At 41.3% G+C, this 21,463-nt stretch overlaps 1 protein-coding gene across 1 annotated transcript in view; it reads right to left on the bottom strand.

Moving 5' to 3' along the window:
• Positions 1–21,463, bottom strand: part of PHLPP1 (PH domain and leucine rich repeat protein phosphatase 1) — a 222,015-nt gene that overhangs the window by 45,075 nt on the left and 155,477 nt on the right. Inside the window, exons 5-8 of the mRNA XM_039526307.1 lie at positions 7,478–7,624; positions 6,690–6,920; positions 2,788–2,990; positions 1,016–1,076 (exon numbers count right to left, since the gene is read on the bottom strand). Coding sequence (XP_039382241.1) covers positions 1,016–1,076; positions 2,788–2,990; positions 6,690–6,920; positions 7,478–7,624 — 642 coding nt within the window. The remainder of the gene's footprint in view (positions 1–1,015; positions 1,077–2,787; positions 2,991–6,689; positions 6,921–7,477; positions 7,625–21,463) is intronic.

The following is a 21,463-nucleotide window of genomic DNA, read 5'->3' as shown; positions in this document are numbered from 1 at the left end:
GATCCCCAATAGGGCAAAAAAGAGGGGCCAACTGTTTGAGAGGGACCCCATGGCACAGGGAACTATTGGTTCCTAGGGAGGTCACGTTCATAACAGTAGCAACCATAAATCCTGGCTCACCTGTCCAGGCTTAGCTCTCTCTCTGTGGGGATGAATGAGGGATTGGCTCATCATATTTGTCTGAATTTGAAAATTGCTCTTGTAATGGTGAAGCTGTCAGTACTGGGGCAATCCCGCCTGATGGTTGTAAGTAAGATTGGTGTCCCAGGAACAAAGTACTATCATCTTCCAGTGTAGCTATGTCCCTCAGGAGGGCTAGGCCAGAGAAGACGGGAGTTCTGATGGTCAGCACCGATGGTAACAGTACATCTCTGGTCATGCTGTGTTCTTTAGGAGGATGCGTCGGTACCACTGAGTCGAGAGCTGCACTGGTGGATGGAACTGGCCATTTACTTAAAATCTACAAGCCCTTATGTGCGGATGATAACGGACACTTGTTAAAATCGCTGGACTCAGGTGCACGTGTACTCATGTGTGGAATACACATAAGGACCAGCACTTGAAAAAGCAGCACAACCGTAAGTCATCCCTGTTTAGGAAACCACTAGAACACATGCTTTAAATATTGAGCTGAATAGAGAACTAAATTGATACAGAGGAAGCGCTCAAGAAACCTCCCTGTTACAAATCCAGCCTATCTACATTGGACAGGGAATCTTTTAGCCAATGAAGTTTATACAAAAGTAATTGTAAGTGACTCCAGTAATATGGTTTATCACAAAATTAAAGAGAAACAGGCAGAATGCCCAGTACATAGGACCAGAGATAGGGTGCAGTTGAAGAACTAGGAATAAAACTCAAAATTCCTGAAACCTCTTAGACAACATCACAGCCCTTCCGTAATTCTGTATTTATGCTCAGTAAAACACAGGTGAGCCTCGCTTTACTTCACATGAACTTAACTGATTGATGTAGATGCTACAAATAGCAAGAGAAAGCTATTCATCCTTCTTACCTAGAAATATCCATAGATGTCAGATGATTTGGGACTGGATACACATCAAGATGAACAAGTTCTGGGAGAAGAAAAAAACTAATTTCATGAAAAGCAAACTAGTCATTTAGTGTATCATGTAGCTTTATTGATTGTGCCAGAGTGTATTGCATATGAAGTGTATTTGCTATGTAGCAGACTTAATACAATAATAAAAATGAACCATTTAAGATAGTATTTCGTTAATTTTAAAAAAGGAAACAAGTGACTAACTGAAATTTTATTTTCCCAACTTCCTCCTACCCAGAGCTCCAACCTTTAGCTTTCTTTCCTTTATTCTATTTCTATTTAATAAGATAGCATAGACAGGCATAAATCTGTGCTACTTTTTCACTAATGAATAGAATCATTGTTACTGGGTACCTAGGAGCAGATGGTCTCCTCCCAAACAGAATGGGTCATCTCTTAGATGTGCTGTGCTCGACCAGATCACACAGATATGAAGCACATTCTTCAATTTGGCATTCAGTGACAATGTCAGAGTATCTGCATTCCTGTGGGATTTTCTTTTTTAAGCAGCCCAATTATGTACCACTAACAATATAAGCACTTTTTTTTGTTTAATAAAAAGTTTTTAAAACTAAAGACCTATGCAATAAATATTAAAATTCTCAATTCAGAATGAAGGCTGAAACTCACTGAGTAACGCATATTACAATTAAACCTACAGAGTGTTCTAAAATGAAGATGTACGTACACAATACATTACCTTCAGTTATAACTTACAAACAGTAAAATGAGGTAGGAAAAATGCACAGGGAAGGAGGAGAGAGATTGCACAGTAATAAGTTATGTTGGCTGGTTCACCCAGAACCACTTGTGAGGAGTCCCTTCCTTTTATTTCAGAACAGTCCTTTTCTATCACTTTTGACTGAAATAAGCAGTTGTCACAACCACTAGGGTTCTCAACAGCTGTCGTTGCACATGGCTGTATTCATGTTAACTTTTAGTAGCCGTGAAGACACATCACCTGACCCTTCCTTGGACTCTTTCCACATCTCTCAAAACTGTGACTTCATTAAAATACAGCCTTCTTTCTACAGAAAGCGTGAAGTATCCAGTACCAACTACTAATCAAAGTGACTAGTGGAAATTGTGTAGTTTTTAATATAAATAATTTTAAAGACCATTCAATTAATTTTATTCCCTGTTTAATTTAATCAGAGGAGCTATTTAGGTGAAAGATATTGCATACCCTATATTAGGAAAAAAAAACCAAAATGTTGACGGACCATAGGATTTGTAACTTTTTAACCACAACACAGGCAGGGAGATCTGCTGAGGAGATCAGGAAAATACATACCACTTTACTAGGTCACCCAAAAGGCCAATTGTTAAAACACTGCTTACCTCCAGAAAGGAGAAACAACGTCCTTAGCTTGCCTTGGCAATACAACACACATAGCATATAGGGTAATTCACACTTTCAAGACCCCTTTGACATTGTATACTGTGGAGGGTTAAGAATGGAATTTCAACCTTCATTCTAAATTTCTATGATGCTGTGTCCTTCAAGTCAGCCACTGAGTGTCATTTGAACATAATTTTTGAAACTTAAAATTACCATTAACATGATATAGGTAAAAGTTCTCATTTACCCAAAGGTCACGTCAACAGATCCCTTGATTAAGCCCAATTATGTGTATTCCATTTAATAAGCATTCATTCGGCTGTTTGAAAACCAGGTAATGAAAAGACAGACCTCAACATGATAGCCTTGAAAACAGCCTTACCATTTGAAAAGGCATAAAGAGCTTTGAGAAAATATCCACTGATTTTGAGGGTCACCAGCTGGTTTCGTTCACAGTGCAGCACTTCAATGTTGTTGAAAACTGTTGCATCTAGTTCGCAGAGTTTATTGTCTCGTAGGTCTAATTGTGTCACATGATGCAGGAAGTCTACTTCATCTGGCACCAGCCTCCTAATTACATTCAATCTTGCAAAGGGAGGGAAAAAATAAAAGTTGCTAGTACACAGTTACTACACACTCCCTTCTGGCAGGGTAGAGGAAAAGAAACTTTGCTCTCCAATTAAGCTATTCCCCAATGGTTGGGTCAAAATGAAAAGATTCAGGATCCTGACCTACTTCAGTTTTAACTGTTTTATTCTTCTCTCTTCTTTGGGATACTTTTAAACAGGATGGTTCAGGTCTTTTATCTTATCTACTGTTATACTGGGATAACAACACTGACCCCTTTGGAAGAATCTTTTGAGACCTACCGAGCATTATGTAAGAGCTAGTGCTATTATTATGGTGTCTAAAACAATAAAGGTGATCTTGCTGTGATTTACTCTGAAGTAGCACAGAAAAGTAAAACCTTTACAGTTCTGCTAGCCTTCAAAGAACCATAGTTATCGTTGGCTGGACTGCCTGAGCAGATACCCGTACATACTTCAGGGGACAAAGTGAGAAACTGAAAATACTGGGAGTCTGACTTACTGAAAGGCAAGATTCAAAATTCTAAATTCTACACACAGTCACTCACATCTCACTTCACCACCTTACAAGGCAACCAAATACTGAGTCAGAAGAAAGCGTACTGAACTCAAAAGGTAGTGAGGGGAGAGGATCTGGAAGTAAGGGCTTATCTAATCCAGTGAATTAGTGTGCAGCAAGTCTGGGTATGAATCTAGAGTGCACCAGCCTGTCACACACTAACCCACTGTGTAGACAACAGCAGCTCTTGCTGCTTTCTTACTGTTTTCAATGTAGCAGTTAGTAGATTGAAGCCGGCCAGTTCTATTAAAAGGAGCAACAAGAAGATTTCAGTGCACTTCAACAATTTTTGCCTTAGCAGTGAAACCTAACTTGAAAAAAGCTATATTCACCTTTTTTTTTTAAATTGGTGTTTTTAACTAGACAGGAAATGCTTGCCCCTGGTTTCATTGCAGCATTATACATATCATGTAGCAGATACAGTTCATGAACAAATTCAGCACAAAACACAAGGTGTAGGAGTACTACATTAATTATTAAAAAAGTAATATTCATCTCTCGGGGTACAAGGAAGCAGCTGACAGATGGGCCCCAAGCAGCAGACTTTTCCAAAGTTCAGGATATTTTGACACACTATTTTGGTTCAGGCCTATCTGTACTATAAGGCCACCAAGTAATAACATTCATGTTCAAAAGCGGAGCTTGTTACAGCTATCATAGATTTCACGATTTTCCTTTCTTACTTCGAGCAGTATAAACCTGGTTGGCTAATAGGCAGCAAAAGCTCAATGACGTTACATGGACAGGACTGGATCACTGGATGCACAGTGAACACTTACATTTCTCCTAAAGATCAAGAGCTTCCTCCTCCCTCTTCCCATTGCCAAATGACCAAAGAGTTTAAAAAAAAAAAATCAGTCATAACAAGAGTTGGTTCCTGGTTGGCAGTTTGTGTATCCAACATTATTCACTGTTACCATAGGATATACAGTTACTGCTATTTAAATCGAATGAAAAAACTAGGTGGTCATTTGAGTACAAACCAACCTTCACATTTTTTCCTCCTTACAAAAAAAATTAGCCCTATTATCGGAGGTGTTTAGCACCTCTGAAAATGATACCATATGTTCCACAGAATCATAAAAATGCAGGACTGGAAGGGACTGATTGGCTATCTAGTCCAGTCCCATGCACTAAGGAAGGATTAAGTATCTCTAGACTTCCCTGACAGGTGTTTGTCTAACCTGTTCTTAAAAACCTCCAATGACAGAAATTCCACAACCTCCCTAAGTAATTTGCTTCAGGGCTTAACTACCCTTACAGTTAGGAAGTTTTTTCCTAATGTCTAACTGAAATCTCCCTTGCTGCAGTTTAAGTCCATTACTTCTTGTCCTGCCCTCAGTGCATAAGGAGAACAATCTATCACCCTCTTTATAACAGCCTTTTACATACTTGAAGACTTATGTCACCCCTCTTCTCTAGATTAAACACACCCAGTATTTTCAATCTTTCCTTGTAGGTCATGTTTTCTAGACCTTTAGTCATTTTTGTTGCTCTCTTGCTTTTTCTACAATTTTGTCTTTCCTGAAGCATGGTGCCTAGAACTGGACACAGCACTCCAGTTGAGGCTTCCTTAGTGCTGAGTAGAGTGTTTCTAGGACTTGCACCTTTTTCACAATGACCAGTCTGACTTCTCCTAAATGAGCTGCACTTAGTAAAGGGTTCTGATTAAAACTCAAGTTCTAATAATGGATGTGAAAAATCAATTTCATAAAGAGAAGTAATTAAACAAAAAAACAGATTAAGGATCCCTTTGCAGTATCTGAATACTTCTCTCATGGATCCATCATTGCACTGGTTCTTCTTCATTACAAAGAAACAGGGCTATGTGACAATGTGGTGTACAGTACATTTCAGTTATATTAACCTAGTTACCAAAAGCACTCTGAAATCCAGTTTTGTTTGGAACCTCGCACTCCTTCACTCATCAGCATTGCAGCAGTGCTGTGAAGGCGGTCCCTCCCCCACAGCCTGATTGGTTAGGATTGGACAGAGACTGAAGAAACTGGCCTCTCCACCAACACAGAGCCCTGGTTGACTAGAAAACTGGCAGGACATTCCATCCTTACTTAGGTGCTAGCTCTCTTCCAAGTGGTGGAGAGGGAACATGCTACCACTAAAAGAACACAGCAGGCCAAAAACCTGAACTTGGGGCTCAGGGATTGGCCTAATGAGCAATCTAAGCATGCGGTAAAAATTGGCTACTATACAAAGGGAAGGAGATGACTCAATCCATGACCGAGGCTGAGACTCCGAGGGGCCCTTAGACTGTTTGTGATGAAGGGAGACTTCCTTTTAGGCATTTTGGATTTATGTCATACTCCTAATACTGTCTATTTAATTACACTGGGATTCTGTTCATGCTAATAAGGACATTGGGAGAGAGTTGTGCACTGGAGTGATTCCTGGGTGAATTCATGCTTCCCAACGGCTATAAGAATTTGAAACAACCTAGCAGGGAGGGGAACCCCACCACAGTTGTTTATATAGATGAGTTGATCAACACACAGATGAGATCATCAATAAAATATTACACATGGTGAATTTGGCTAGGTACTGTCCAGATAACTAATCTGTGCAGAATCATATTTTTGTTCCTTGGTCTCTCCCCTTTACTGCCCACTTGTTTGTCTAGTCCATCAGTTATTTCATGCCTTAAGTTGTAAGCTCTTTCAGACAGAGGACTATCATTTATTGTATGTTTATACACTACCTGCACAATGAAACCCTGACCTGGTTGAGCTTGTTGTGATATTGCAAGGTTTCTTTCTTTTTTTTTTTTTTTTTTTTTAAATTTACAGGTTTTTTTAAAACATTAAATCCTTCATTTCCCTAACCCCCACCTTTCCCCAAAAGAATTCTAGTCATCACAAGCAGCGTGAGTTTGGGGTGAGTAGTCTCTTGGTCTATCCAAGGCCGTGATCAAGTGTCTTGATGTTTTTGGTCTTTTGGCCTCGAGATGAAAACCTTGTCTGTGTCTTGGGAACCTTGAGGTAAAAAAATTATCTAAGTTGATCTGAAAGGTGGTAAGATGAACTAATATAAACAGCATTACACCCAGGGCCAATTATCACCATGTAAGAAAGTAACTTCTACACCAACAATTCAGGTTTGTTTATTTTCCCCTCAAGTGTTTACCTTAGATCCACATGTTTGATATGAGGCATTCTTCTTAAAGTCTGTAGGTTGAGGGTCTCCATACAGTTTCCAGACATACAAAGTTTATCCATGGCAGTCAGCTTCTCTAGTACCCCTGGAATGTCAGTGAATTCATTGAAGGAAAGACTCAGATAGTTGAGCTGATGTATACTCTCCAATTCAGCAGGAAGGGACTGGAGAAAGTTACCATCCAGCAAAAACGTCTGCAAACTAGGGGAAAAATGAAATGACTGTTTAAACTACATTCCCTGGTTCTGAACACGTATTCAGCACAAATCGTGGAAACTAAAGTTGCAGAAAATGGACTAATGAGGAAAAAGTTTAAAGATAAGCATAACACAGGTCTGCAAAAAATACAACAAAAATCTTACAAGCCCTGCTAATTCTGCACTGTGGACCATAGATGTGTCACATCTTGGTTTTCAGAATTCCCACTTCTTTTGCACGTACTACAGCCTTCTTTATATCTTACACAATTAACTTTGTTTCTACAAGAAATGGATTTTAAATTTGTCTTCCCAATATTAATAAGGCTACTTTTAAAATTATATTGAGAATAGAAAAGCTACAAACACGGGAGACCTTCCCCCGCCCCCGCTGTTTCTGATTGCTCAACATGAGCATAAAAGTGAGCCCTCTGTGACAAACAGTCCAGTAAGTGAGTGTATACATACATATAGTAAGACATGCATAGGGGGTCACAATCTTCTATTGTGTGTACCAATAGGATCCCACTGAGCAAATACACTAAGTTTAAAAATACGTACTTGTGCATATCGCCTACAGCTGCTGGAACACTTCTGAGGGCATTACAGGACACATTGAGTTCAGTCAGGGTTGGAATACTGCAAACTGCCAACGGGAAGTCTCCTAAATGATTATTGGAAAGGTTAAGGCTCTTCAACTTTGTGAACCTATAATAAGAAACACAGGAAAACGCACTTTAAGGAAAGTGAATATGAAATGCACCAAGTTACTACAGTTGCCTTGTAGTAACTGAAATATAATGTACATTTGGGTGACGGGCTGGATCACAGAAACCCCCTTGGGCCTGCCAACTGATGTGCTGGGACTACCTCTAAGCCAGTTTTCGCTGGAAGCTTGGGACTTCAGAACCCTGCCTGGTTTGAGCCAGACATGTTAGTCTGCTACAAACACAGACCCAGGTCTGAACCACTTCCCTCAACAGCTGCAGGCTTAACTGAAAACAGCTTAAGAAGCGTTCCTGTCTCCAACACTCAGATCCTCAGCTCCCAATGGGGTCCAAAACCCAAATAAATCCATTTTACCCTGTATAAAGCTTATACAGGATAAACTCAAATTGTTTGCCCTCTATAACACTGATAGAGAGATATGTACAGCTGTTTGCCCCTCCAGGCATTAATACATACTCTGGGTTAAGTAAAAAGTGATTTTATTAAATACGAAAAGTAGGATTTCATAGAATCATAGAATATCAGGGTTGGAAGGGACCTCAGGAGGTCAGCTAGTCCAACCCCCTGCTCAAAGCAGGACCAATCCCCAACTAAATCATCCCAGCCAGGGCTCTGTCAAATCTGACCTTAAAAACCTCTAAGGAAGAAGATTCCACCACCTCCCTAGGTAACCCATTCCAGTGCTTCAACCACTATCCTAGTGAAAAAGTTTTTCCTAATATCGAATCTAAACCTCCCCCACTGCAACTTGAGACCATTGCTCCTTGTTGTGTCATCTGCTACCACTGAGAACAGTCTAGATCCATCCTCTTTCGTACCCCCTTTCAACAGCTATCAAATCTCCCCTCATTCATCTCTTCTGCAGACTAAACAATCCCAGTTCCTTCAGCCTCTCCGCATAAGTCATGTGCTCCAGCCTCCTAATCATTTTTGTTGACCTCCTCTGGAATCTTTACAAGAAGGATGTGGAAAAATTGGAGCGTGGGGCCCCAAACTGGACACTACTCCAGATGAGGCCTCACCAATGTCACAGAGGGGAATGATCATGTCCCTCAATCTGCTGGCAAAGCTCCTACTTATACAGCCCAAAATGCCGTTAGCCTTCTTGGCAACAAGGGCACACTGTTGACTAATATCCAGCTTCTTGTCCACTGTAATCCTTATGTCCTTTTCTGCAGCACTGCTGCCTAGCCATTCGGTCTCTAGTCTGTAGCAGTGCATGGGATTCTTCCGTCCTAAGTGCAGGACTCTGCACTTGTCCTTGTTGAACCTTATCAGGTTTCTTTTGGCTCAACCCGCTAAATTGTCTTGGTCCTTCTGTATCCTATCCCTACCCTCCAGAGTATCTACCACTCCTCCCAGTTTAGTGTCATCTGCGAACTTGCTGAGGGTGCAGTCCACACCATCCTCCAGATCATTAAATGAAGATACTAAACAAAATTGGCCCCAGGACTACCCTTGGGGCACTCCGCTTGATACCAGCCGCCAACTAGACATGGAGCCATTGATCACTACCTGTTAAGCCCGACGATCTAGCCAGCTTTCTATCCACCTTGTAGTCCATTCATCCAGCCCATACTTCTTTAACTTGCCGGCAAGAATACTGTGGGAGACTGTATCAAAAGCTTTGCTAAAGTCAAGGAATAACACATCCACTGCTTTCCCCTCATCCCCAGACCCAGTTATCTCCTCATAGAAGGCAATTAGGTTAGTCAGGCATGACTTGCCCTTGGTGAATCCATGCTGACTGTTCCTGATCACTTTCCTCTCCTCTAAGTGCTTCAGAATTGATTTCTTGAGGATCTGCTCCATGATTTTTCCAGGTACTGAGTTGAGGCCGACTGGCCTGTAGTTCCCCGGAGCCTCCTCCTTCCCTTTTTAAAGTGAACAGCGGACAGCTAACAGAGGGAGTTTGCCTGGGATCTGTCCGAGAGGAGGTACGCTAAGTACTGCATTAGGGGGTCTGTGCTGGTGAGTATCTGAGTGTCTGTTGTGGGGACAGTTTGTCAGTTTGACCGTGTACTTGACTGTTTGAAAAGTGTGAATTGGGAGTGCTTTGTTCCAGGTGGGCCTTGAGTGGGCCTGACTGTTATAAAAAGGCAGTCAGCAGCGAACCAGCTGAGCCACGAACAGCAGAGGCTAACAGAGAGAGTTTGCCTGGGGAGAGTGCACTGAGGCTTTCATCTTACGGGCTTCTCTGAGCAGTTTCTGCAACAGCTGAGGCCTGGTCTACACTATCGGGGGTCGAACTAGGGTACGCAAGTTCAGCTACGCGAATAGCGTAGCTGAACTCGAAGTACCCTAGTTCGACTGACTTACCCGTCCAGACGCGGTGGGGTCGAACTCCGCGGCTCCAAGGTCGACTCCACCACCGCCGTTCGCAGTGGTAGAGTTCCGGAGTCGACCAGAGCGCGTGGGGAGTTCGAACTATCGCGTCTTGATTAGACGCGACAGTTCGAACTCCGAGAAGTCGAACTCACCGCGTCGACCCGGACGGTGAGTATAGACCTACCCTGAGGAAGCTCTTAGAAGGAAGGAAATATGGAAGGTGAGCGTTCAGCTGTTGTAACCTGCACAGGTTGTTCCATGTTTGTCTTTCTTCCACAGGACAGAAGCGACTGTCTGTATAAAGTGCAAGCTGGTCTCCATATTGGAAGAGAAGGTTTGAGGTCTGGAGAAAAATTATTGACCCTGTGTTGCATAAAAGAAAATGAAGATTTCTTGGACAGACGTCAGAATATGCTTCTACAGGCACAACGTTCTGAGGAATCAGAGCAGGCTGCACAGCAGGGACAGAAGGACGGGGAAGAAAATTGGCAGCATGTGACCTCCAGAAGAAGAAAGAGGAGCGTCCATGTACCAGCAATGGAGATACAGGTGAGCAACCGTTTTCATGTTCTCTCCACAGGTACTAATACGGAGAGTGGGCTAGATGATACATCTGAGGGAAGGTAGCAGGAAGAGACTCCACCGATTGGAAGGCACGAGATGCACTGTCCTAGGGATGGGGGTTCCACAACCACTGCTCCCAAGAGAAGAAGGCGGGTGGTGGTGGTCGGGGACTCCCTCCTCAGGGGGACTCAGTCATCTATCTGCCGCCCCGACCGGGAAAACTGAGAGGTCTGCTGCTTGCCAGGAGCTAGGATTCACGATGTGACAGAGAGACTGCCAAGACTCATCAAGCCCTTGGATTGTTACCCTTTCTTGCTTCTCCACGTGGGCACCAATGATACTGCCAAGAATGACCTTGAGCGGATCACTACAGACTATGTGGCCCTGGGAAGAAGGATAAAGGAGTTTGAAGCACAAGTGGTATTCTTGTCTATCCTCCCTGTGCAAAGAAAAGGCCCGGGTAGAGACCGTCGAATCCTGGAAGTCAACAAATGGCTACGCAGGTGGTGTGGGAGAGAAGGCTTTGGATTCTTTGACCATGGGATGGTGTTCCAAGAAGGAGGACTGCTAGGCAGAGACGGGCTCCACCTAATGAAGAGAAGAGAAGAGCATCTTCGCAAGCAGGCTGGCTAACCTAAGTGAGGAGGGCTTTAAACTAGGTTCACCGGGGGAAGGAGACCAAAGCCCTGAGGTAAGTGGGGAAATGGGATACCGGGAGGAAGCACAAGCGGGACAGTGCAAGAGGGCAGGACTCCTGTCTCATTCTGAGAAAGCGGGACGATCAGCGAGTTATCTTAAGTGCCTATACACAAATGCAAGAAGCCTGGGGAACAAACAGGGAGAACTGGAAGTCCTGGCACAGTCAAGGAACTATGATGTGATTGGAATAAGAGACTTGGTGGGATAACTCACATGACTGGAGTACTGCCGTGGATGGATATAAACTGCTCAGGAAGGACAGGCAGGGAAGAAAAGGTGAGGGAGTTGCATTGTATGTAAGAGAGCAGTATGACTGCTCAGAGCTCCTGTATGATACTGCAGAAAAACTTGAGAATCTCTGGATTAAGTTTAGAAGTGTGAGCAACAAGGGTGATGTCGTGGTGGGAGTCTGCTATAGACCACCAGACCAGGGGAATGAGGTGGACGAGGCTCTCTTCTGGCAACTAACAGAAGTTACTAGATTGCAGACCCTGGTTCTCATGGGGGACTTTAATCACCCTGATATCTGCTGGGAGAGCAATACAGTGGTGCACAGACAATCCAGGAAGTTTCTGGAAAGTGTAGGGGACAATTTCCTGGTGCGAGTGCTGGAGGAATCAACTAGGGGCAGAGCTCTTCTTGACCTGCTGCTCACAAACTGGGAAGAATTAGTAGGTGAAGCAAATGTGGATGGGAACGTAGGAGGCAGTGACCATGAGATGGTTGAATTCAGGATCCTGACAAAAGGAAGAAAGGAGAGCAGCAGAATACAGACCCTGGACTTCAGAAAAGCAGATGTTGACTCCCTCAGAGAGCAGATGGGCAGGATCCCCTGGGAGAATAACATGAGGGGGGAAAGGAGTCCAGGAGAGCTGGATGTATGTTAAAGAATCCTTATTGAAGTTGCAGGAACAAACCATCCCAATGTGTAGAAAGAATAGTAAATATGGCAGGTGACCAGCTTGGCTTAACAGTGAAATCCTTGCTGATCTTAAACACAAAAAAGAAGCTTACAAGAAGTGGAAGATTAGACAAATGACCAGGGAGAAGTATAAAAATATTGCTCAGGCATGCAGGAGTGAAATCAGGAAGGCCAAATCACACTTGGAGTTGCAGCTAGCAAGAGATGTTAAGAGTAACAAGAAGGGATTCTTCAGGTATGTTACCAACAAGAAGAAAGTCAAGGAACATGTGGGCCCCTTACTGAATAAGGGAGGCAACCTAGTGACAGAGGATGTGGAAAAAGCTAATGTACTCAATGCTTTTTTTTGCCTGTCTTCACAAACAAGGTCAGTTCCCAGACTGCAGCACTGGGCAGCACAGCATGGGGAAGAGATGACCAGCCCTCTGTGGAGAAAGAAGTGGTTCGGAACTATTTAGAAAAGCTGGATGAGCACAAATCTGTGGGGCCAGATGCGCTGCATCCGAGGGTGCTAAAGGAGTTGGCGGATGTGATTGCAGAGCCATTGGCCATTATTTTTGAAAACTCATGGCGATTGGAGGAGGTCCCAGATGACTGGAAAAAGGCTAATGTAGTGCCCATCTTAAGTGGTTCCAAGTAATAACAGACAGAACAAAGTGAATTACCAAGCAAAATAAAACGAAACACGCAAGTCTAAACCTGGTACAGTAAGAAAAACTGGATACAGATAAAAATCTCACCCTCAGATGTTTCAATAAGCTTCTATCACAGACGGGATGCCTTCCTAGTCTGGGCACAATCCTTTCCCCTGGTACAGCCCTTCTTCCAGCTCAGATAGTAGTTAGGGGATTTCTCATGATTGCAGCCCCCTTTATATATTTTTTTGCACAAGGCAGGAATCCTTTGTCCCTCTCTGGGTTCCCACCCCTCCTTCTAAATGGAAAAGCACCAGGTTAAAGATGGATTCCAGTACCAGGTGACATGATCCCGTCACTGTAAAACTCCAAGCCCTCATTCTTCCCAGCCTGAGTCACAGGAAGGCCTACAAGCAAACAGAGCCATCCACAGTCAATTGTCCTGGCTGATGGGAGCCATCAAGATTCCAAACCACCATTAATGGCCCACACTTTGCATAAATACAATAGGACCTCAGAGTTATATTTCCTATTTCTAGTTTCAGATACAAGAGTTATATATTTATACAAATAGAATGACCACAACTCAGTAGATAATAAGATTTGTAATGGATACCTTACAAGAGACCTTCTGCATGAAGCATATTCCAGTTACATTATATTCACACACTAGCATATTTTCATAAAATCATACAGAGTGCAACCTCACAGTTGGATTATTTGAATGCTGCTGGTATGCATTTCAAGTCTGTACTTTCTGGGTGTCATACACAGATTCGTAAGATCAGTTAAAGACACTTAAGTGGGCCATTGAAAGTTTGTTTGATGTCAACGCACCATTTGGTATAGGCATAAGAGGGAATCCAGAGTGAAACACTAAATACATTTTCTACAAGTGTATCAGAATGCAGTAGATGCACCCCAACCCTGTCAGAATCGTATGGTAGATTTTACTTTTAACAAGGTCTTCTGTGGCATTTGATCTTGAACTGAAGCACTACTGTATTCTAACATGCTTCATGCTAGAGAACCGCCCATATAGTTAGCAGCATCAGTTATCAGGTGCATGAAGCCCTTTGAACTGAAAAACCTGTGCTGCATGGCTCAGTTTTGTTCATCTGTGCAGACTTCATCTCTCAACTGGAAAATTCTTAAAAGATTTTTATGTTAATTTGAACTGAAAAGGAACATCCATTACAGTAAACTGAAATTTAGCAACACTTTTGGTAATGGAAGAAGCACTTCCTTAAAATCTCAATTCTGCATATCTACAAGGGTGTCTGCAATTATACTGATTTCATAATTTTATCCTCCTGACACGTGTCATGGGATTCCTAAAATCTCAGGTTTCTCATATCTCCTGAAAGGAACACTTGCATATGCAGCCTATACTCATCTTGTTTAAAAAGTTAAAAATGCAAAAAAAAGACTAGTTAAAAAAAGGTAGAGGACAATCCAATTACACAGCCTGCATGTGCAGCAACATTGTTATGGTTGCCTAACAACCACTGGGAGGAGTGCCTAAAGGCAACTAACTGGATGAATGAAAAGATCTGTGTCAGAGCCAATGGATGAGAGGAAGCTCTTTTCTGGCATGGCTAACTAATGCATTTTATTCAGACTTCATTTTCCCGTCACTAAATCTCAGTTCCTTTGTGTTCTTATATAAAGTCAGTGAAAATGGTACCACACCTACTGACACTAACAGTATAGACAAAAAAGAGCTCTAAAAGCATGCCTTTAAGAGTCTGCAGCCCGGGGCCTCCCCAGATTAATATCTTAAAATTATTTGTTCTCCAATTATAAAGTTAATACAAACAAAGCAATCAAAAAAGTGTTAGAAAATAAAAACTACAAAAAGATTAAAAAAAAGATAGGGAGCAATCCAATTAGCCAGCTTGCAATGATGTTATTGTTGACTAACACAGAATATGCAGCCAATGATGAAAACTTCTCCCCCATCAAGATATAAATAATGCCTTCAGACTGTAGTTACACTGTAGATATATCAAAGGGCGGGGGGTCTATGTCACTGGAAGCTGAGACAGTGAAGATGTGTAACATTTACAGAGACTTCAATGACAATGGCAATACTGGGTCAGACCAATGGTACCTCTGGCACTATATCCTGTCTTTCGAAAGTGGACAATTCCAGATGCTTCAGAGGGAATGAATACAACAGGGCAATTATCAAGTGAGCCATCCCCATCATCCAGTCCCAGCTTCAGGCAGGGAGAGACTTAGGGATACCCAGAGCATGAGATTGTGTTCCTGATCATCTGGCTAATAGCCATTGATAGACCTATCCTCCAGGAACTTTGCAAATTCTTTGTTGAATCCAGGTATGCTTCTGGTCTTCACAACATCCACTGACAATGAGATTCACAGATTGACTGTGGTTTGTGTGAAGTACTCTCTCATGTTTATTTTAAAACTGCTTCCTATTAATTTTAACAGGTGACCCCTGGTACTCATGTTATGGGAAGGAGTAAATAACACCTCCTTATTTACTTTCTCTACCCTATTCATGATTATATAGACCTCTATCAGGAGTAGCCATGTTAGTCTGGATCTGTAAAAGCAGCAAAGAGTCCTGTGGCACTTTATATCATTAAGGTGTGGGCATACCATGGATTTATAGTGTCATGGTATTTTCTCTCTCTCATTATCTACCCCTTTCCTAATGGTTCCTAACAGTGTTAGCTTGGACTGCCACTGCACACTGAGTGAGGTTTCCAGAGAACTATCCACGACTCCTTCAAGATCTCTTTTGAGTGGTAACAACTAATTTAGACTTCATCGTTTTGTATGTATCATTGGGATTATGTTTTTTAACTTGCATTACTTTGCACTTATCAACACTGAATTTCATTTGCCTAGTGGCCCAGTTTTCTGAGAAATAGATGGTTGAGGTCCTTCGTTCACCAGGGTAAGCTTTCCACTTGTCAGCTTCATTTCACACCTCTCGCTGATCAACAGGAAAGTGTTATGATGTAAGGAAGAAAATCAGTTAACAGATTACATCTCAGTGATCCAGTGATAAAACTTCATCATTACTTCCCCCTCAGACTGGATTGCAGCAAACACTAACATGGGTGGGATGCATAACGGACCCAGATTTATATAGAAATAATATTTCAACGTAACTTCCATTTGCAATACTTATGCAAGTAAGTAAAAAAGGGGGGAGATGGAGGGCAGAAGAGAAAGTGACAGTCAATACAACTACATCCATGGATAAACTCGAAAATAAACATTACATTTTTTTAATCAGCGGTAAGAAAATTAGCCAGTTTAATAATCAGCACATAGGCTATGGCCTCAGAGGGTTTCGGAGTATGTTTCAAACATTACAAAGAAGATGATTGCTAAATTACATTTAAAGAAAAGTTGGAAGGAAGGACTGTATACTTGGAATTATCCCCACATTAGAGGGTAATTTAAGATGAGCAGAGGGTGTTGTTTATTTCCTTCTCTGTGTGTTCTCTCAGTTCCAAGATGCTAAAGCTACGTTCTTCATACAGCAGTGTAAATTATCCAGCAGATATATTAGTAATGAAGGCTGGTGGGCAGTTGCTCAGAGAATTAAGATAGTAAGTCAAGCTCACATCTTAATCACCTGCTTCACATTAATTATTAACAGCATGAATCTCTAATGGTCCAGGGTGTTTGTTATTATGGAGCATTGCCAAAAATGAACTGATCTGAAATACTGACTTTGCATCCAATATTTTTTATATTTAGAGAGTTATGCCATTAACCTACATTGTCACTGATGCAAGTAGGATACCATGAAGGTACGTAGCTGACTACAATTCTCTGCTGATGAGTTTGTACAAGGAATCAGGCTTTAAAGAATTAAATATCCACTGTTTCCCTTTCTCCTAAATCGTTACATTGTGCTGACAGCATTAACTAGAAAAGTGGTGACAAGCAACACTGATGCCTTTGCAGCATGCCTTGGTAGGAGGAAAACTCCACAATATACATCATTTGTTAACTACTTGATGATACACTGACTCCATAATTCAAGATATGTCATTTCCTCCCTTCTATCTGTAGACCTTTGCCATTCTTCAAAAAAAGCCACTTGTAGAATTGTACTTCCTACCTCTCCTGAACACACCAAGATCAGAAAACTTGATTCTGAGCCTTCTATAATTTAAGCTAGAGCAAAATGCTGACATATCAACCCTGGTCTTTGAACATGCAATATGATTGAACACCAACTGTTATAATTGAGCGAAATAGCGTCCACATTATTTGTTCTTGAAGCTGCCAATTTAGGACAGACTAGTTTGACATATATGAAGGTGGGCGGGGGATCAATAAGCCAAGTTCTCTATCACAGTAATATGTGCACGTTTATCATGGTTTCTAACTTTAGGATTCTGATCCACTTGAAATGCACAAAAAGGGAATATTGATTATACTACATAGTACTTGTGTTCCAATATGTTTGAAATAAGCGTTACAGTAAAGCTATGTGCTGTCAGTCAAGCAAAGCTACAGAAGTTGGCCTGACATAACCAGTTTGTCTGATTCTTATCAAAAATGTTTATACAAAAGGTGATTTTTACTATATCTGACCAGGATATCTAGTGTAATAAGGTAACAAACCTGAAAGAAAACAATATTCCCACTGATCTCTTTGGTCTTTCATGGATCTATTTTTATGGTTACAATGGAACATCATTTCAGACCCAAAAAAAGCATTCTCCCTCAACTCCAGCAGAACGTTGAGAGCACTAGCTAGCAGACAAGCAGGATGTGGCAATTAAGTATTGGAATTGGTGGCAATCTCATTACACGAATTTGCCAAATAGCTTACATGGTTAAATTTCGTTCTTACTACTAATAATCCAAGTTACTGTCTTTTAGCTGTCATTTGAGATCCTCCTGGACTATAGTGTTAATGCCTCCCCAAGGGATTAGTTACCCTGGAGCCAGAAATATAAGACACACAGCATTTCTTTTCCCTTTAAGGTATAGCCATTAAGACTTTAAAGTAGCCACGCAATTGTCGGGATCAAAGCTTTATGAAGGCTCCCGCTACTCTAGCGCTCTCCAAGTGGGAAAACCCTTCCCTGCAGCTAGCTGGCTCAAAGATTGTGCTTGGTGGGGGTGGATCTGTTCAATCTTTCAGCAATAATCCAGATGCAGAGGGATATCCTGGCCCCGCTGAAGTCAATGAAAACATTCCCACTGGGTTAATACAGCCAGGATTTCACTCCAGATGCCTGAGGAGAAGGGGAGTGCTTCAGATCTCTTCCCCTCCATTTTGAAGGCAAAGTTATTATACTAGCTCCAATGCATCTGAGATGACAACATACAAAAGCAGACAGGGAAAATAATCCCAAAGCAAGTAACAGACACAGATAATTGGTTAATTTTAGGGTAAGGATTGTATTTGAGTTTGTTTTGGCTACTAAACCAATTAACAATCATAGTTAATTGAATAACTAAAACTCAAATATAACCCTACCTCCTAAAAATGTTTTCAAATCCCCATGGAAACAAACAAAAGTTAAGCCCCGGTCCTTGGTAGTTTTACAGCATTTGTACTAACATTACAGGGATCCTGCCATTTTTTCCCCTCGATCCAACACAGTAAAGGGTGCCTGGGTTCGTGAAGACAAACTTCAAAGTCTCTCCAGACAAAAGTTAATAATCATATTTTTCACTGAAGAATATATAAAGAAAATGTAGCACATTGCACAAAGAGCAACTTCAAACCTTCGTGGCTCACTTTTCAAAACATACAAATAGCCACAGATGCTAAATCAAACTAGGATTACATCCAAGTCATAAGCAGCTTTTATTCTATTACAAAAATCAGTAAGACCATAAAAAGATAAATATGTTGTTAATGGAAACAACCTGAAGTTATATGGTGCTTTACAAGGAAGCAGGATTTTACAATTCTCAATTTCTGCAATAGCCTATTGCAAACTACTTCCTTGGGGAAAGACTATTCTCACCTGCAAAGAAAAGGAAATCCTAAAGGATGAAAGTGAAAATCTATACTCATCTCCACCCTGGAAGTCTATTTTCAGAACACAGGAGCTAAAGGGGCTAGCAACAGCTAATCACAGCCCTGCTGGCCCAGATAAAAGGAGCTGCCTGGCCTTAGCAGGTCAGTTACTGGCTGGGACCAGAGGAATGATGAAAGGGGCTCCTGTCTAGCCTGGAGATAGAAAAAAAACCTGGCCCTGAAATGGGCTAGAAATAAAAAAGGTTCAGTAGGATGAGGCCCACGGAAATAGCAGCAATGGATTCACGCAAGCAGTATGTAGCTGCAGTGTACAGGGGTCCCCAGGTTGGAATCTGGAGTAGTGGGCAGTCCCGGGTTCCCCTACCGGCCACAGGTGAAGTGGTGTAAACCCCAACAAGGGGACATGCCTCATCAGGGAGCATGAAAAAAAAGGGCTGAATTTAAAAAGCCTAGAGGCGGGGCTGAAAACCCTAGCCCAGAGAAACAGACTGCTTATTTGTTGGACTCCTTAATATGCTGGAAGGGGTTCATTTGGACTTTGTGACTCAGCCAGAGGGCCAAGCAATTGAAGACCCACCAAGGTCGGTCGGTAGCCTGCAGAAGGCACCGGGGCAAAAAGGACTGCAGTTCCTTACCCAGCTGACTGGAGGCACTCAAGAGGTGAGTGCCCCGTTGCAGACGGGTACTGCCAACCTGACAATTATGAAACGAGTGTGTTTTAAACTGCAAGCAGACTGCTGGGAGAGGGACCCTTCTCTTTCAGGAATCTCTTCTTAAATAACAAGAGTGCCAAAAATACTAGGAAAGCTTTTCAAATTACTATGATTACACAAAAAGCTCCTTGCGCAAGACGCTCTTTCAACAATCTCCAACTCTTCCTTGCGATGGCAAATTTTCTTGACATCCAGTTTCTGCTGCTAACAAGCAAATAATCCAGCTATTACTGTAACCAAAATAAAACTGTATTCAATTAAGCGTATATAACTACCATATGCAGAATTTCAATAAGATGGAGAGCAAAAACTCCACTACCTATTCCAGAATGCAGTATGATTTTAAAAAAAATATGATCAAGAAAAAAGTTTACCGTATGATTTAAACTAGATTTGACCAGAATCCCAGCCTGCCAAGTATATGTAAATTAGAAAGGCTGTCCAATTAAGTTAGTGGTTGAGCACACCAATGTGTTTTCAAACTAACCATATGTGATTACAAGAGAAAAGGGAATATTAAGTGCAAATAAACTAGTGAAGATTTTAATCTCCTACTTTTTTTCCCCTATCTAACAGCAAGTAGCATAATATTTTATTATCAGGAAATTCAGCTGTAATTTTTCAATATACTGCTATGACAATTACTGAAGGCAATATGCCTCTGCTATTTAAACTTACTGGTCCAGATATTACATTTATAACAAGCTTAGCAGCAGAAGAAAAAAATAGAGATGAGCATACATATTAATTTTACTAGGTATCTGATGCTGAAAGAGAAAAATACTTTATCAAAGAGACAAGCAAAAATAAAAATAAGTCCATATAAATTTAGAACTAGCTCTTGAATAACTGAAAAAATCTTATTCAACTGAAAGTACAGGGGGAATTTTCAGATGGGCAGAATATAAATCTCACTCTGGAAACGAGCCGTGAAGTCTAGAACATCTCTGCTCTTGTGAAAAGTACCGGGGGATCTTTTATTGATCACAAGTAGTCAAAGCATCACTTTTCTACAACTCCTAATCCTGAATAGTCATATCATGAGGACACAGACAAGGGCAAGCAGCGGATGTGATGTGAGATCACTAGCAGATTAACAAAGACTACAAATGGTATTAAAAAAGGGACAGATTCCTCTTCAGTTAACCATTCAGAAAGGGAGAGTGACAGATAATATGAAATGGTAAACTAACTTGCATTATTAGACTTCAAAGAACTAGAAAGGAAGGTCTAAGGAGGGTTCCAGACATACTCCAGAAACCCTGGAATGCCTAGCATGCTCTCAATTAGTTGTTAACCACCTTTTAAAGTAAGCCTCATGCTATACTTATGTACTGATTTGATCATTGTCTCCCATCTTCGAGCAGTTAAAAAAAAATGAGTATGTTAAACTTAACTCAAAAGAGAAATGTAGTTCACTGTAATTATAAATTCACATCCTGAGACTGAATTAACACATTTGCCACCTCTATTTCCACTTCATCTCAATCTCTATAAAATGTCATTGACAACAGAATTATAAATAAAGTAGTTTTATTGTAGTGACACATGCAAACACCACTTAGTTTAAGGTCAGTCACCATTTCCATTACAAGCTATTCTTCTCCAAAAGCGGTACTAAAATGGTAATAAAAATGTCCTTGAAGTTAGAAGCTAGCACAATGTACAAAATCTCAGCTTATCATTTTGGAGGTTAGGATGGGAGAAAATGGATGAAAGACAAAAGCTTACCAAAAGAATTCACATCAGCAGCTTTAAAGCTGCATCAAAAAGGAATAGTCAGAAGTAGACCAATACATAATCTCTATTATTTATTTCAATACGCTTTAAAAGTCCACCCATGCCAAAGCAGGCATTTCCAGCAGCAAAGTCCTGTTTAGTAATGCAGATTCATTAAATTCCACAAGAATCCAAGTCACCAGATGCACCATAAGTGCTGCACATAAACTACACTAGCCTAAC

Source organism: Mauremys reevesii, linkage group 2, assembly GCF_016161935.1.
Source record: "Mauremys reevesii isolate NIE-2019 linkage group 2, ASM1616193v1, whole genome shotgun sequence".
Lineage (NCBI taxonomy): Eukaryota > Metazoa > Chordata > Testudines > Geoemydidae > Mauremys > Mauremys reevesii.
This window is presented reverse-complemented; position numbering and strand designations above follow the sequence as displayed.